At 34.2% G+C, this 15904-nt stretch overlaps 1 protein-coding gene and 1 long non-coding RNA gene across 2 annotated transcripts; both read left to right on the top strand.

The window, feature by feature from the left end:
• Positions 1-1695: 1695 nt before the first annotated feature.
• LOC120268819 lies at positions 1696-1907 on the top strand. Its single transcript, XR_005539046.1, has 2 exons — positions 1696-1751; positions 1860-1907. It is a non-coding gene; the product is annotated as an uncharacterized LOC120268819 (long non-coding RNA).
• Positions 1908-8018: 6111 nt separating this feature from the next.
• On the top strand, positions 8019-14538 carry LOC120268533 (organic cation/carnitine transporter 4-like). Its single transcript, XM_039275890.1, has 4 exons — positions 8019-8151; positions 9268-9350; positions 11433-11748; positions 13394-14538. The coding sequence occupies exons 1-4, from the start codon at positions 8019-8021 to the stop codon at positions 14536-14538; spliced, it is 1677 nt and encodes a 558-aa protein (XP_039131824.1).
• The last annotated feature ends 1366 nt before the right edge of the window (positions 14539-15904 follow it).

The raw sequence follows: 15904 nt of genomic DNA, 5'->3' as shown, positions 1-15904 counted from the left end.
GTGTGATTTAGGTGTTTGGTTTGATAAGATTGATGGTGTTTGATGAAATTTGTGGGTAATTGTTAATTTTTCCCTGAAATTATCTCATCACTGCTGTGTGGTTTTTGATTTGTTTGTTTGATGCATTGGGTGGGGACGGAGAGGTTGGTCTTTGAGTTGACGCGTTAGTCATTGTGGGTAATCTAGGGTTTGTAAGTTGGGAGGTTGGTTCTTGATGTGTGCTTGATATGTTTGCATTTTGAGGTTTGTAAATGGGAGTAGTAGTTAGAGTGAATGTGATGGAATGGCATTGTGATAATAAAGATCGTTGGATGTATTGTTGGATCATGAATTTGCTTTTGTTCTTCTGGAAGGATTAAAATGAGTTTTTTAAGCTGAATCTATATTCAAGTGCCAAAGGAGCAAGGATGATTGGGAAAACAAATACAGTTTTCCTCACAGTAAGTGGATTGCGAATTAGTAGGTTCTTACTTCTAAGCCTTTTAAAATGTGGGATCATGTTGTTATTGTTTGCACATTCAAAGTCGATGAATCCATTTTTGACAATAGATGTTACAAATAAAAAAGAAGCTCTGTAAGGTTAAATGAAAACAGTGAGATCTTGAGTTTTCTAACTCATCCAAGTGTTTTATAATTATTAGGTCAGAATTATTTTTTTTTAACAGTGGTATCGCTGGACCATTTAAATATACAACTGTGTGCTGCCAATTATATATGTGTTTGTGTCAAACAGCAATAACAATGTCCATTCTAAAAATCATAGTTATAAATTTCCGTACAATACCTATTTGCAAGTACTTCTTTAGATAGAATGAGTCAATTTGAGAGGTTATTTTTATTATTTTCTGACAAATCTTTGTTTGGTTTGAGAAAGTAACCTAGGCTTGATCTTTTTGGACTGCTCAACACTAGCTTTAGTAAGAAGAAAAATGCTTCACTTTGACATTTTACTTGTAGTTATTCTTTTACCCAATCAAATAGAAGGTGTTTACTTGGCATGTGGCAATTATTGTGTTGATTTTTAATTCATTTGTATGACCCTATTCATAAGCATAATGGAAGTCTCGGTTCAGGTAGCTTTGAATTAAATCATGTGGAGGATCTTCTATAATTTTTTAAAGTTTATAGTTTGTATTGCTCGTTTTTCATATTTGCCAATGCTGATTACAAAAATTGCTATGCCTATTCTGGCCAGACCCAATATATATTTAATATGCATTCTAGTGATGATTTGTGCAAATGTTGGTAGTTCTATTAATGGGCTTCTTTGGAACCATAAGAATTGATGTATCTGTTTGACAATAAAGTGTTGTTAACTTGCTTTATATTGCATACTTCTTGCTTTACTAAGGTTTTATATTTGATAGATCTGGTGTGCCAATCTGGACCTGGGTCTTGGCAATCAAAAATATATGCTCAATCTGAGATTTATCCCATGGCAACCAGTTCGGCACAGGTTGCTTGCTGCTCAAATCTTGTTCACATTAATTCTTCTATAATCGGACTGTGGTTTCCGATAATGCTAGTAATCTCATGTGCATTTTTGTGTTCATCTTTGAATCGCAGATATTCTTCATTAGTTTTGAAAAATGTGAACGCTGTGAATTCTCTAACTGAACGCCATGATTCTTATAGCAACATGAGGCATCTACCCATGTCTTTGAGGGCCAATATGATGCAACAGAGGATCAATCCAATGAATCTAATAGCACTAGACCCCCTTGGTTTATTACTCCTGACAGTGTAGTTATGTAAGTAAATTTTATTTTTTAAAAATTTTATTTTGTATATATAAATTCCTCAAGAAAAGTTCCTAAATTTTATGATTAAATGTTTATTAATTTGACTTGTTTTTTCAGAGATTACGAAGTTAAAAAAGCAATACATGATTTGGTCCAAGGCCACTACAAAGAACCATGGAACGGATGGGGAAAAGTGCCTAGGGTAAATATCATTTAATTAGATTAATGTATTAATATCATTTAATTAAATATATTGTTTACTATTAAAAGAATATTAACGTAGTTAATCATTCTTTCTTTAGGGTATTTACACATGGGAGTCGCAGCATGAGTCTATGATATTATGTCATTTCAACCATGAGGCGAGTGAGTGGTTGAAAAAACATTTGTACCTTGCTCGCACGCTTTACAAGGCTCCACTTGAGTGGATGGCCCCTTCGGTTTGGGAGAGTTTGCAAAAATATTGGGGGTTGGAAGAGTTCAAGAAAATAAGTGAGCAAAACAAAAAGAACAGGGCAATAAATGGAACTTCTTCGATTGTAATCTATCGTGGTGGATCTGTCAACACTGTTGTACACCGCCTTAGGCTTGTAATGTCCATATTCTATGTAATTATTATTATTATTTATGATTTATTTAACTCTTTAAATTTTTTATTATGCTATTTTTTCAGATTGAAGAATTGGGTAGGGAACCGACACCGAAAGAATGTTTCATCCGCACTCATGGGAAGAAGGATGCCACCTCGAGGGTGAACGTGCTACACAAATTGTTGTAAGTATACTATAATTTCCTCAAGAATTTAATTTTTTGCATCAATTTGTTAAATTAGTAGCTTTTTAGTAATAGTTTCATCAATTTATTTGCAAGCAATTACATTGATTGTTCAAGGAAGGATTTTGTTTTTGTGAAGGCTATATCCATATATATATTTTTAAACATTGCAATCTCTCACAATATAAGCTTATTTATTTATTTCCATCAATTTATTTGATTTGTTATATATATAGATATATTACTTTCATAGGTTACTTTAGACATTTATATAATATTTTTTTGTTGAAGGAAAAGGTCATGAATTGTCATTCAGTGTGATTTTCTATTTTCCAGGATGCAAAACTTTCCTTCACGCACATAACTATAAGGGCATGGTATGTTCTCTATTGTGGTTAGGCAAATTGATGTTACTTTTTTTTTGTACACATATAAACCCACACAATAAACACATGCTAGGGTTTAATAGTTTCCCAGGCTTTGATTTTACCATGTTTGTGACTTATTTGATTATAATTGATGAGCATACTCTTCTCCCTCTTGATGCTTCATATTGTACTTTTTAGGTAGTTTTTGATACATTTGATATGGACATTAATATAATTATTCTTACTGTTAATTGATATTGCCAGGGATCTCATGGATTTATGAAGACAAACAAATGGCGGGATACGACTAGAGCTTTTATCAACATTGAAGCATCTGGAAGTGGTGGTCCTGGTATGAAGCAATTGATTGAAGTGTATGCTCTATTGTTTTTCTTTCATTATGAGACTGAAAAAATGGCAGGTCAAGCAAATGCGGATTAAGCAAATAGTTAGTTTGTGATTAAATATTTATATTTTGGTCATGTAGTCCAAGGAAAAGGCCATATGACCAGTAGCTTAGCAATCAGATAGTTTCAAGTTTCAAGAGTGAACTAATTCCTTTTTCTAATAGCATTCCATAAACTTTATAACATCTAGTAGAATTTCATCTATTATTCCATAAAATTTATAACATGAAATGGATTTTCATCAATTATTTTATTGAAACTTTCCAAGTACTTTGTTAAATTTAACTAGCAGGCAAATCAGCATTATCTTAATCTTCTACTAGGGCTTCATTTGGAAACTTCCATTTCCGGTTGCTAGCGGCTATATTATAATTTTTTAGAAAATAACTACCAAATCTAATCTGCATGTTTTTAATCTTCTACTCAAAGCTTATATATGTTCTGTCTTAACTTCAAGTCCTTTTTTTATTTTTATTTTTATTTTTTATGGTTCTTTCTTCCATTGCAATTTTGTTGAACTCTATAATGTACAAATATGATAGTCATCTTTGAATAAAGTTAAATCTTATAGTCTTACACTAATTTAATTGACATGGAACTGTTAGCTAGTTGATTTTAGCTATGGATGTTGGTCCTCCACACTTTGCCAGTACTCATTTTCTTTCTTATGCCACTAATTCTGTGTCTTCCTAAAGTTGCGCTGCACCACTACATTGCAATATTTACTGACATGCTGAAAGGTAAAATTTGGTTATTGATTTTGATGTTGCATGTTGTATTTAATAGTTTTTTTCTTGGAATTTAATTAAATCACAGACTCTAATAACGAGCTTTCTATGTTTTAGTGTTAATTTGGCATTCCAAATCAGAGTAAAAAATTTGCTGCGGATTAGTGCCATAATTGTCTTTATTTGGCTTTCTTTATGTATTTATATTTTTTTCCCCATTCCCTATGAAATGAGTTTTTTGTTAGGCTTCACTCCAGCATTTGGAAACCTACAATTTGATTCTTCCTTTCTCACCTTGAGCTGCTTAGTATCTTTGCATAGTGTTATTGATGTTCTAGATGATAGTCCTTTGTTGTACTTTCTATAGAATCAACTGATTGGTCCTCTATTATCCATATAAGCTATTGGATATTCTTATGTGAGCTAATTATTTTATATGGTGATTTTACATGATTGCTATTCCATGTTATTGGCGTTCTTCTTGTAGTTATTGTTCCAGTTGTATTTGTTGTTCTAAGATTATTTTTCTCAAATTATTCCATGAGCTGGTAAGTTTTTTCATGAAAGCTGTATGCAGTACCATAAATAAAATGAATTGAAAAGAAAAAAAAATATAGAACTTGATGTTTATTTTAGCTTGACAAATCAACTACGAAGTGTTGCACGCTTCTTCAATGATTCAAATCACTTAACATTTTCATTTGAAGATTAAACACTCACTTATATCCATTTTGCATCATCTCTGAGGTTGGAGCACTGCCACTGCCTTTGCCTCTTAATTTTTTAAATTCTTTGTGCCTTAGCAGGTACAAAATATATGTTCAACATTGACTAGTATTGCTTAGGTGATTGTGATGACGTGTTGATTGCATTAATGAAGTGACAAGGCTATCTACTTTGTAAATTGTAATGGTTTTCTCTTCTACTTGCATGTATTTATTTAATTCAACATTAGATTTATGTGTGCATTTAATTGTATTTTCAAGACCCGAAGCTTATGTTGTACCTCAATAGAATTTTGGAATTTTTAAGTGGCCTTAAATATATTACTGTGTCACCAAGTTTGTCATTTATCATGCATGGTTTTGGATCAAACCCTTGAAATCCTTTTTCTGTCCCTCTAATTATTTTCTGAGCTCTCCCCATTTTTCTGGATGACTTTTTCATCTTATTTGGCTCTGATTTCAATGTATTTATAATGGTATATGATTTAAATACAAATATGCAAATTAAGCATGCATACAATACTTTGCTGAATCCAAACTCCAAGTACAAATATGCTTATATTAGTAGTTCAGTTTATGCCCAGACATCGGAAAGGAACAGAAAGACCACTTCTCAGGAAAAAGATTTCTATGGGTTCGGTATAAATCTAAGCATCTCAAACTCATTGTGGATTGAAAATGTTAGTCACTATTTTTTTATTATCAAAGAACATTAAATCACTTGTGTTGTAGAGTGTTGGTGCATAAACTGATATTTGGATTTAATAACTGTTTCAGATGTTAATGATCTTTGTATGAGTTTTGTTATTCATGATGGAGGTATAAAGTAGATAGCAGTAGTGATGAATTCATTTCTGGGGTTGTTTTGTGCTTATAAAAATGTTGGCCTTTCAATATTTAATTTCAGGTGCTTACTCCTTGTTTTTATGAATTTGAAACTTTGCTTATGATTACAATGGATTTTTTTGCGTAACATAAAGTAGAAGAAGCACTTTTTGGCATTTGACGCAGAAGAAAAAGATGTGCAGAGTTGAATGACTCGAGAAAAATTCATCCGATGAAATTTTCAGCTTATAAGGCGGACTTCTTTAAAAAGAAAGGGTATGCTTGTGGATCGACTTGTTGAGATTTACGACAGTCTTCTTGACATGAATATCAGATGGACAAAAAAATGTGTACTTGACTTAGCACGAGATGATGACACAATGTTCTTCTACTCGGAAACTGGCTCACCACTTTCTGCTGATGCATCATGAAATATTATTTTGAATAGCACTGGAAAGAAGTTTATGTGCATTGTTGAAGTAAGTGATTCTTCTCTTAAAATGTGTTGCACTACTTAGTTAGTAATTAACAATACAATAGTTTTTATATATGTCTTATATTACAGGATTCATGGGCTATTTGTAGGATATTCAAGAAGACTAGTTCAATGGCACAAAGAGCACTGTAATCTCATACATGGGATTGCAACACCTGCTCAAGCCTAAGAGGTATGTATGTTTTTGTCGCCCTAATGCCCATTGGTCCTTTTTTACTTTTTTCCCATCAGCTATTTTACAACTTGAATCTAGGAAATCCCTAAAGAATCCCCTTTTTTAGCAAAATGTTAAAAATCAGTTGCTACTTGTTACATCCTTCACATTTCACTTGTTTTATGGACGCCATCTAATTTACTTTGCACTAATAAATACTCATCAAGCACTTCTAAAGAAGAAAACTTATGTTTGCCCTTTTTCCACAAGACAATTTCTTCTTTAGCTACTAGTATGGTTAGCATAGCAAATCTTGTTGAAAGCCACATTCTTTATTTGCTGTTGAAATGAGCAGTTCTTGCGGACCTCTTTTGATCATATCTTAATCTTAATCTGAATACTTTAAATAACACTAATATGAAGTGGGATATTCGCATATGCTTGGAACCACTTCCTTTAGTCGGCATGCATATGTAGGAATTAAGATTGATCTATCACTCTTAAGTGAGTGATTGATTGAAGTGGGATATTCATCTTGCTTTTGTGGGCTGCTTGTCTACCAAGAAACTAATTTTTATTTTTGGCTTTAAGTTATCTCAAGTGAAGTAAATTGTCATCATATGTATCCAAGTCATGGATTGTTTATGGAGTATAACCTAACTAGAATCTTATTATGATCATAATAGATGCTAGTTACAGTTATCTAGACAATCCTTTTTATTTTTTATTTGCAGAATCTGCCATCTGTTCCAACACTTTGTCGTAATTAAATTTTTCCAATCGGGTTAAGACGGTCAAGCTTTTTTTGATTAATCGGCACAATTTTGGGTATACTTTCATCGGGTTAGTCCCATGGGAGAAGTCATTTAATTGTGAAAATCTATCATTGGTAATATTTGATTTTTCTCATTGAAGCTTGTTTCATAGAGACATCACCTTTGGTCTTATAAATTCTTGTCATTATTTACTGGTATTCGGTTTTTGAGGTTTGAGAAATTTTTTGGGAGGATGGCCGATGGATCCTTATGTGTTACACATGCAATGCAACATGAGCTTGCTCAAAAAAATGGGGAATCAAGTGAGTTAGATATTTGCGTGCATTTTTCACCGTAAAAATATAATTTCTTATGCGATCATTTTGTCATGTTTCTGAGCCACTCGTCCCTCTATAACCGACCTCCCTGAATTTTTCAATCCTCGCTTCAACTGAGGAGAAACATGAGGTTTACTTGATTCTAAGTTTGCTTGCAAGTTGCCTAATCTCTAGTTCAGATGCATGATCTTTAGAAATATCATAGTTGTTTTGTAGGTTAGGGAACAACATCTATCATCAAGACAACATACGTGATTGTGTTTCTTTTGGTAATTTTTATGGGTAAAGGTTTTTCGTTAATGGTTGTAAAGTCAGCAGCTTTACTGTCAATTTGTGAGTTGATCTTTTCGAGTTATAACCTTATTACTTTCATCTATCTCCAATGTGGTAGGAGCTAAAGGCCCCGAAAGGTCTGTACCTCGATCCCATGTAATGGATGATTAAGCCAAAGCATGTTTATCGCCGTGTCGAGCAATGACTTTTTCTTGAAGCCAAATAGGCTCAGGCTTGTGGTTAGCGATGACTAGCTGGTGAGAATTATTTTTACAGAGTATGAGGAGGATTTCTTTTACTCTCAATTTTTTCCGAAACTTAAGCTTGAGTTTCTTTTTCCATCTACAATCCTCAACTTATTTAAATGTTGTTATGGAAGGAACATGTATTGATTTGTTTATAGAAAATAATATATTACTCTGTTGGGGTCTGGATGGTATTTATAAACAGTGAAAATGCGGAAGACACTGCAGACAATGCACCTGCTCAAACTGACATCGTAGAATCATGCATCGCTCACCCGTTAGCTGTTCACGCTGGCGGTGTGCGGCCCGCAAACTTCACTGGCAATTCTACGCGGCCCGCGTGCGGCCCACGCGTTCACCGGGCGATCCGGGCCGTGGTTCACAAAGAGGCTTACGCGGCCCAGCGTGCGCCACGCACTTCACTAACAACCTTGCGCGGCTCGTGTGCAGCCCGCGAACTCTGGAAAGCACCTTCAATAGCTTCCTTGAGGTTTCAATGCTCCTCCCAAGGGTTCTACAAGGCTTCAAAAGCTCCAACTCAAGCATAAAACACTACCAAACCCCTTAATTCTTGTTAGAATGGGATGAACAAACATACAATAATGCAAGACAATGATTTAGTGTGGAAAACCCTACGAATCAAGGGAAAAACTACGGGACTCCTTAGAGCCTCTTAAACATACTTCACTACATCAACAATGGGATACAATGAGGTCTCTCTCTAGATACAACTAGAGGATCAAAGAGTGTTCTCTCTAGATACAACTATAGGATAATAAAGAAGAAGGCACAACAACTCAAGAGCAAGCTCTTGGCACACATACACCATCAACACACATGATGGATAACAAAGAGAGACATCAAGAAGAGATTAAGGAAGATCAAACCGGTAGGCTGGGAGAGCTACCCGCAATGATTGACTACCCGAGTTAGGGGCGAAATCCGCAAATCGATTTGCCGACCAATCATCTTGCTTTTGCTAAACCCTAGCCTCCTTTGTCTTCCCTCTTCTTCTTGGTTTCCTTGCCTTCAAACCCTCACATTTTGCCCTCTTTTCCTTTTTCTTGGCCGACCTCCCTCTATCCTCATCATCTCACTTGGTTATAAATACCAATGGCAAAATTACCATTGAATCCTCAAGTGGCTTCCATTATTGATGCATCTTTTCTTTTCAACTTGGGTCAAGCCCAATTATTTCTTCAAGCCCAAATGGGTTGAAACCCAACATGCTCCTTCTCATCAATTTCTAGACCATGCACATGCTGACTTAAATAAGTGGTTCCAAGCCAATGTGAGTGCTGAAGTTGCTGAATCAATTAGGATAATGTATGGAGATAATTTTCCTTTATATTTGGTACCTTCTGCTGCATTTTTATTTTTTAATATGATGATTTTATGGGCATTAGTTCATTAATGTTGTGTTCATGGTTATTTCAGGTTCTGTTAGCGGTGCAAACTGCAAAGAACTAGTAGTAAAGCCTGACGTAGATGGATTCCTCATCGGTGGAGCTTCTTTGAAGGTACTACTTTTCCTTTCATCTAATTTACATCAAAAACCATTGGAGAGGATATGGCTTTCAACACTCTGCTTGTCAAGATTAGTTTGTTTAACTTTCACTTATCTCATTTTTGTTCTCTTTGCTTTCCTCACAGCCGGAGTTCATCGACATCATCAAATCCGCGACCATGAAATCATCTACCTAGAGTGCCACTCTTAATGTTCATTATATGAATTTCCGGGGAAGAGATCCTGTTTTCGGTGATCAAAATAATCTAATTAAAATTTTTGTTCAACAAATGTTATCACTGGATCTTGTTTGTTCCCCAAAGAACAAGGTCGTAATCATCGAATTTTTAATGTTGCATGTGGAATGGAGTTTTAATGTTGTTTTGATACAAGTGTTTGTATAGTTATACTACATGATTTCTAATGTATGTATAGGGCATCTATATGTATTGTTAATTCAATAAGATGCTTTTTGTTTGGTAATTCAAAATTTTTAACTAGTGCAATTAAAAAAAATTAAATAAAATTAATTTCATAAAAATTATTTTTTTCACAAATTAAACAAAAACATGCCGAAAGTCGTAACAAAAAAGTTTTATTAAAAACTGTCCCTAATACCGTGAAAAAAAGTATAGTATATAAAAATCGTATAAAAAAATCGTGTACAACATCGAACCAATATAATGAAAGTGCTAAATGTAGAATCAAAGTCCCGGGACCAAACATTGATGGCAATGGTTGGCACAATAGTAGAAAACTCGCTAAAAATAAGTGATAAAGTTCTAGCACGGTAGATTAAAAAACGGTGCCAAAATGTATTTGTGACAGGTGCTATAGGCACGGTTAATTTTGGTGCCAAATACAGTGCCAAAATCAGTTTGTCACGGTTTTTAACTCTATTTCCATGCCAATTTTACCGTGCCGATTTATGATTTTTCTTGTAGTGCAAGCTTAGTTATTTGAGATAGATGTGAGTTTGCCGAGGAAGAAATTGAAAGGGCAAAAAATAATATGAATAGAAAGTAAATTAAGGGAGAATTAATAGGCAAGGTCAAGTACTAGAAATATTTTCAAACTTGGCCGTACAAGATTTTAGTTGATAAGGACTTTCAGATCCTTAGGTATAACACAAAATCAAACAAAATCACATCAGACAGTATTCAAGTCTTAGTTACTTGTAGATTTGTAAATATAAATCATTAGCTAAAGATTTAAACGCAAGTCACACAAAATCGATTTGTAAAGTATCCTAAGTGTACGATACCCTCTTGAAACCTAAAAGCCCAAAAAATTAAGAAAAAAATAAAAGGACTAGTAAGTCCTTCTACTTGCAGATGCCACCAAATCTTTGACTTTAAGTTTTCAATTGTTATCTAAATACTTGATGATTCAATTTTGGTAAAAAGTCAATTGTTTTACAAAATTAGTATTGTGTTTATTTGGCTTGGCAGGAGCTTGTTTACGAGAGCGATGCATGAGTATACCTGTCTTGTGGGGAGTTCACAATGTTGGGTAGGCTTGCCTTGTCCTTGGAGAGGCCAACCGGTCAAACAAGCACATCTAGCCTCGTGAGAATTTACTAAGCTTTGCCTAGCTTATAGAGCCATGGTTGTGTTATGTGGTTGCTTATTGTGGTGGACCCATCACCAAATCTTATTACTGGAGACAACCAAATCTTATTCCCGAAGACTCAACGTACAGGTTGGTTTGGGTTGGACGAGCTCTTTAAGCTTGTTTTGTGAGAGCTTTTTGAAGCCTATAGTTGTCGCATAAAATGAAAAAACAAAAAACTGTATATATCTAATATATATATATATATATATATTAGAAGTAAAATAGTGAATTTTAAAAATATGGAGGATTGAAATTTTTTTTTCTTATTAAATAAAGATACATCAAGTATAAGCAGGAAACTTGCATTTGTGCAGGCCCTATTGCAACTTGCCAAGTACTTGCTTATGAACTCTGCCTATAAAGCCTTCTCCATTCAACCCATAAACATCATATCATCTTCTCTCCACAACTCCAATATATATATATATATATATATATGGATAACCAAGTCTCTCAAAACTCTAGCGAGTGCAATGAAAAGATTGGAGTGGATGAGATGCTCCAGCGTTACGCCGGAGAGTTCGGTCCATGGCAGCTCCGGCACTTCATGCTTACTAGTGTTGTATGGACTCTCGGTGCGTTCCAGGTGATGGCAGTAGTGTTTGCCGATCACCGGCCAAAGTGGCGGTGTATAAGCGGCGGTGCTTGCCCAGAGACTATGTGTGGGTTGCCGCATGATGCATGGGAGTGGGATGGTGGTCGAAGGACGTCAACAGTGGCCGATTGGGATCTCGTTTGCAAGGACAAGTATAAGGCTGGGATACCACAGTTTGCTCTCTTTGTCGGATCTATGCTCGGTGGGTTTACACTTCATGCCATTTTCATTTGATTAATATTAATTGAATTTTAATATTTTAATATTTAAAGTTATTTAAGAACACATTCAACAAAATAAATATTTAGACCAACGGCCTTTGGGTCAATTGGTATCGGGTACTTTGCGTAGGGTGTTCGTTTCGGGGAGGACCCGAGATCGAACCTCATGTCCTACACAAAGTGAGGGCACGTGGGTCGGCGTTGAGCCTTGCTCCCCACACGTGCACGTCCCTGGGTTCTGGTGCTTGTCGCCTTTCTCAAAAAAAAAAATATATTTAGTGTATGAATTTAGATAATTAAATTTTATACAAGAGGTTTATGTTCAACTAAAAGATTGGTCACCTAAAAAATTGTCCCCGATATGTATAAAATATACCTTTGTAATCTGGTTACTATCTAGGTGTCTGAAATTAGTTCGATCAGTACATTCGATAAAATACTAAAATAATTTTAAACACATGAGCAGGCTAAGAGAGTATTTTTGTACCCTTTGAAAATTATTAAAGGGAAAAGTTGTATTCAACAAATTCAAAAGTAGAAAATTAGATATTCAACATTGTTTGTCTGTTTTTTCTGCCTGGTACTATTTTTAGTTGAGATTTAAAATATTTTTTAAAAGGTAAATTTTTTTAATAGTTTGTTATATGAAATGATCTATATATATATATATATATATATTATTACCACTTTCAAATTCTTTCCCTTGCCAAATGTGAGGTTGTACCATCAAGCGTCTCTCAAAATATTAGTTATGGTGAGAGGCTTATATGTGCTATTTATTAATCCTTATGCGATTAGTTTACTACATTCATTAAAAAATGATTGGATTTATCAACCATTAAATAGCCCAATGGTATAACACCAAAATGTAAAAGAGGAGGTCATGGGATGAAATCCCTCTCTTAGTAGCACTGTTCCCTTACTGTTCATACACTGTTCATCCGGGACTCTTATATTATTCTTGTAATGTATATACACTGTATATCAGGGCTTCAGTATTGTTCAGTACTATTTATATTCATAAAAAAAGATGCTTGTCGCCTGTTATAAAAAAATGATTGGATTTAAAATAGGGCACTTGGACACTCACAATGTTTGTGTCATTATATTAACTTTTGCTTATAATATATATTAAATATCCTTGATTTTAATTATTAAATGATACTAAATTATTTGTTTTTATCACCATATATATATATATATATATATATATATAGTAATGAGATAAATAAAGGCAAACACATAGCAAATGTTACTGAGGTAATATTTGACAAGGTGACCAAAATTGAAAAACAGATGTAGTCCAAAAATAATAAGAAATAGTAATAAAAAATAGTGATGAAAATACATTTGATCTTTTTCTCACTTTTTAGATTAAAAAAATAATACTTAAAACTAGAGATATTAGATTTAAATGTTTTAAAAAATTATAATAACTTGTATAACTTAAATTTAAAACAACATAAAACTTAGTAAATATTTTGATGAGAATTATATTTATATTTTAGGGTTTAAAATAAAAAAAAGGTAAACAATTTCAAATTCTTAAATTGTTCTAAGTAGCCTCTTATCAAATATTAACTTAACTTTCAGGATAACAAGAAAATCATATTACTCATTCAACAGGTAGTGGGATATTTGGCCACCTTTCGGACTCATTCCTAGGGAGGAAACGGGCATTGGCCCTAGCTTGTGCCATGGGAGCCACCTTTGGTTTCCTCACCTCTCTATCTCCATCCTTCTACTTTTACACATTATTTCGCTTCCTCACTGGCGTGAGCACAGGTGGTGCCGGAACCTCCGTCTTCGTCCTCACCACCGAACCTATCGGCCCATCCAAACGCGCCACCATGGGCATCTCCACCTTCTACTTCTTTGCCATTGGCACCATCCTCCTGTCTATCATCTCCTACTTCCACCATTCGTGGCGTTCACTCTACATCATCACCTCAATCCCTTCCCTTCTCTTCCTCATTTTCATCCTTCCTTTCATCTCTGAATCCCCAAGATGGTTTCTTGTTCGCCATAAGATAACCAGCGCCATGAAGGTCATGGAAGACATTGCAAAATCCAATGGGAAACAAATACCTGATGGAGTTACACTATCTTTGGATTGCGGTCCTGATCAAACTGTGGTGTCTGGTTCAATCATTGATGTTATCCGTTCTCCGGTTACTCGTCTTCGGTTTATACTTGCTGTATCCGTTAATTTCTTGTGTTACGTGGCGTACTACGGCCTGGGTCTTAATGTGATGAATCTTAAGACTAATCTTTATCTTGGTGTGATACTCAATGGTGTTGCAGAGATGCCAGCTTATATACTTACTGCTGTGGCATTGAACTGGGTTGGGAGGAGGCCATTAACAGTTGGGATGATGTTGTTTGGTGGTGTGGTTTGTGGGGTTGGGAGTTTGATGGGGGATGTGGGGGTGGTACGGAAGCTGAAGATGATGTGTGGTGTCGTGGGTATATTTGCAATGACCTCAACATATAATTTGTTGTTTGTTTATTCATCAGAATTGTTTCCGACTGTGGTGAGGAACGCGGCAGTTGGTTGCGTTTCGCAGGCCGGACAAATAGGGGCCATGGTGGCAACATTTGTGGTGATCATAGGGGATAGATGGCCGTTTATTGTGTTTGCAGTTTGTGGGGTGGTTGGAGGAGTATTAGCTTGGTTACTACCGGAGACTTTGAATCAACCTTTGTATGATACAATGGGCGGGTTGGAGAAGGGTGAGCTTCAAAAGAGTGATGGTGCAAGGGATGGATGACTACAATTTAGTAATTTCTGATTAATGCTACTGCTATAGTATTCATGATAATTGTCATATCTTAATGAAAATGTAAAGCTAAATCCATGCAATATTTAATATATATAAAAAAAAGGATACAAATAGCTTAGTAAATTGAAAAATAAAACCAGCAGTTGTCTTGAGTTTATTTCATTTGAGTTGACATATAGTTCATATGACCATATAACTTCTTCTTTTTACTTAAAAAAATAGATAAATCACTATTATATTAAAAGCAAAGACATGATTACATATATGAGTCATATATGACGATAACTTATCCCAACTCAATTAGGCAACAAAGAAATCAATAACTGCTAAAATCAACATGCGAAGCTCTATATACTAAGTTTACAATCTGTGTTATTTACAAAAAGCAAAAGAAAGCATTAACTAAACTATAGAAAACTCAAAAAAACTCCAATCTAATCATTCTATATTACAAAATTTGCCGTACACTGAATAAAGATCAAATTCCATAGCTATGAATATACTGTTTATACTGGTCAAGGTTTATAACTATCACAATAAATTAGATATTTACTTACATATTATATTGTAATTCATCATATTGTTTTTATTCAAACAATTTATTGTAATTCATCATATCTTAATTCATCCTTTAGTATAACTATATCATATTCTAACAATTTATTGTAATGCATCATATCGTTTTAATTTTTCAAATCTATTTTTATAAATTTATAATTTGCCGACGACATAAATTGTTTTGCTATTGGAATAGACTGACCCATTTATGATTTATTAACAACACAAATTTAATTTAATCATTGTTATGGGTTAATGATAAACCTTATTTGAGCAAAGAATTATTTTGATAAAAAAACACTAGCTTTTTCGTACTAGCTTTCGCATAGCTCAACTTTAGCCTTTACTTCCCAAAAAATAAAATAAAATAAAATAAAAAATCATTACATAAGTTTTGAAAACAATAAGAAGATTTATTGACTATATTACCCTCATACAAAGAAAGTGACTTGCGGTTCCACAGGGACAAAGCCGTAAAAAAAAAGAAGAAAATGACGGTACCCTAATAAAAGTGAGAGGTTTGAGACAAATGAGAAAGATAAAGGCTGAGTTAGGGTTCTAATCTCTCACTTGGTACTCATATCACTACTACTGAATTAGAAATAGAAATTTAGAAACGAAATTATTCGGTTTCTAATTAGGATAGGGATTAAAAACCGATTGGTGTTCGGTTTCTAAATTTGAAACGGAACTACAAAGCATTTTTACTTTAGAAATTGAATTACACTCCATTTCTTATATGTTTCTAAATTTAGTAATGGATTTCATATTAGTTTTTAATTAGAAATGGATTCAA

Source organism: Dioscorea cayenensis, chromosome 9, assembly GCF_009730915.1.
Source record: "Dioscorea cayenensis subsp. rotundata cultivar TDr96_F1 chromosome 9, TDr96_F1_v2_PseudoChromosome.rev07_lg8_w22 25.fasta, whole genome shotgun sequence".
NCBI classification, from domain to species: Eukaryota; Viridiplantae; Streptophyta; class Magnoliopsida; order Dioscoreales; family Dioscoreaceae; genus Dioscorea; species Dioscorea cayenensis.
This window is presented reverse-complemented; position numbering and strand designations above follow the sequence as displayed.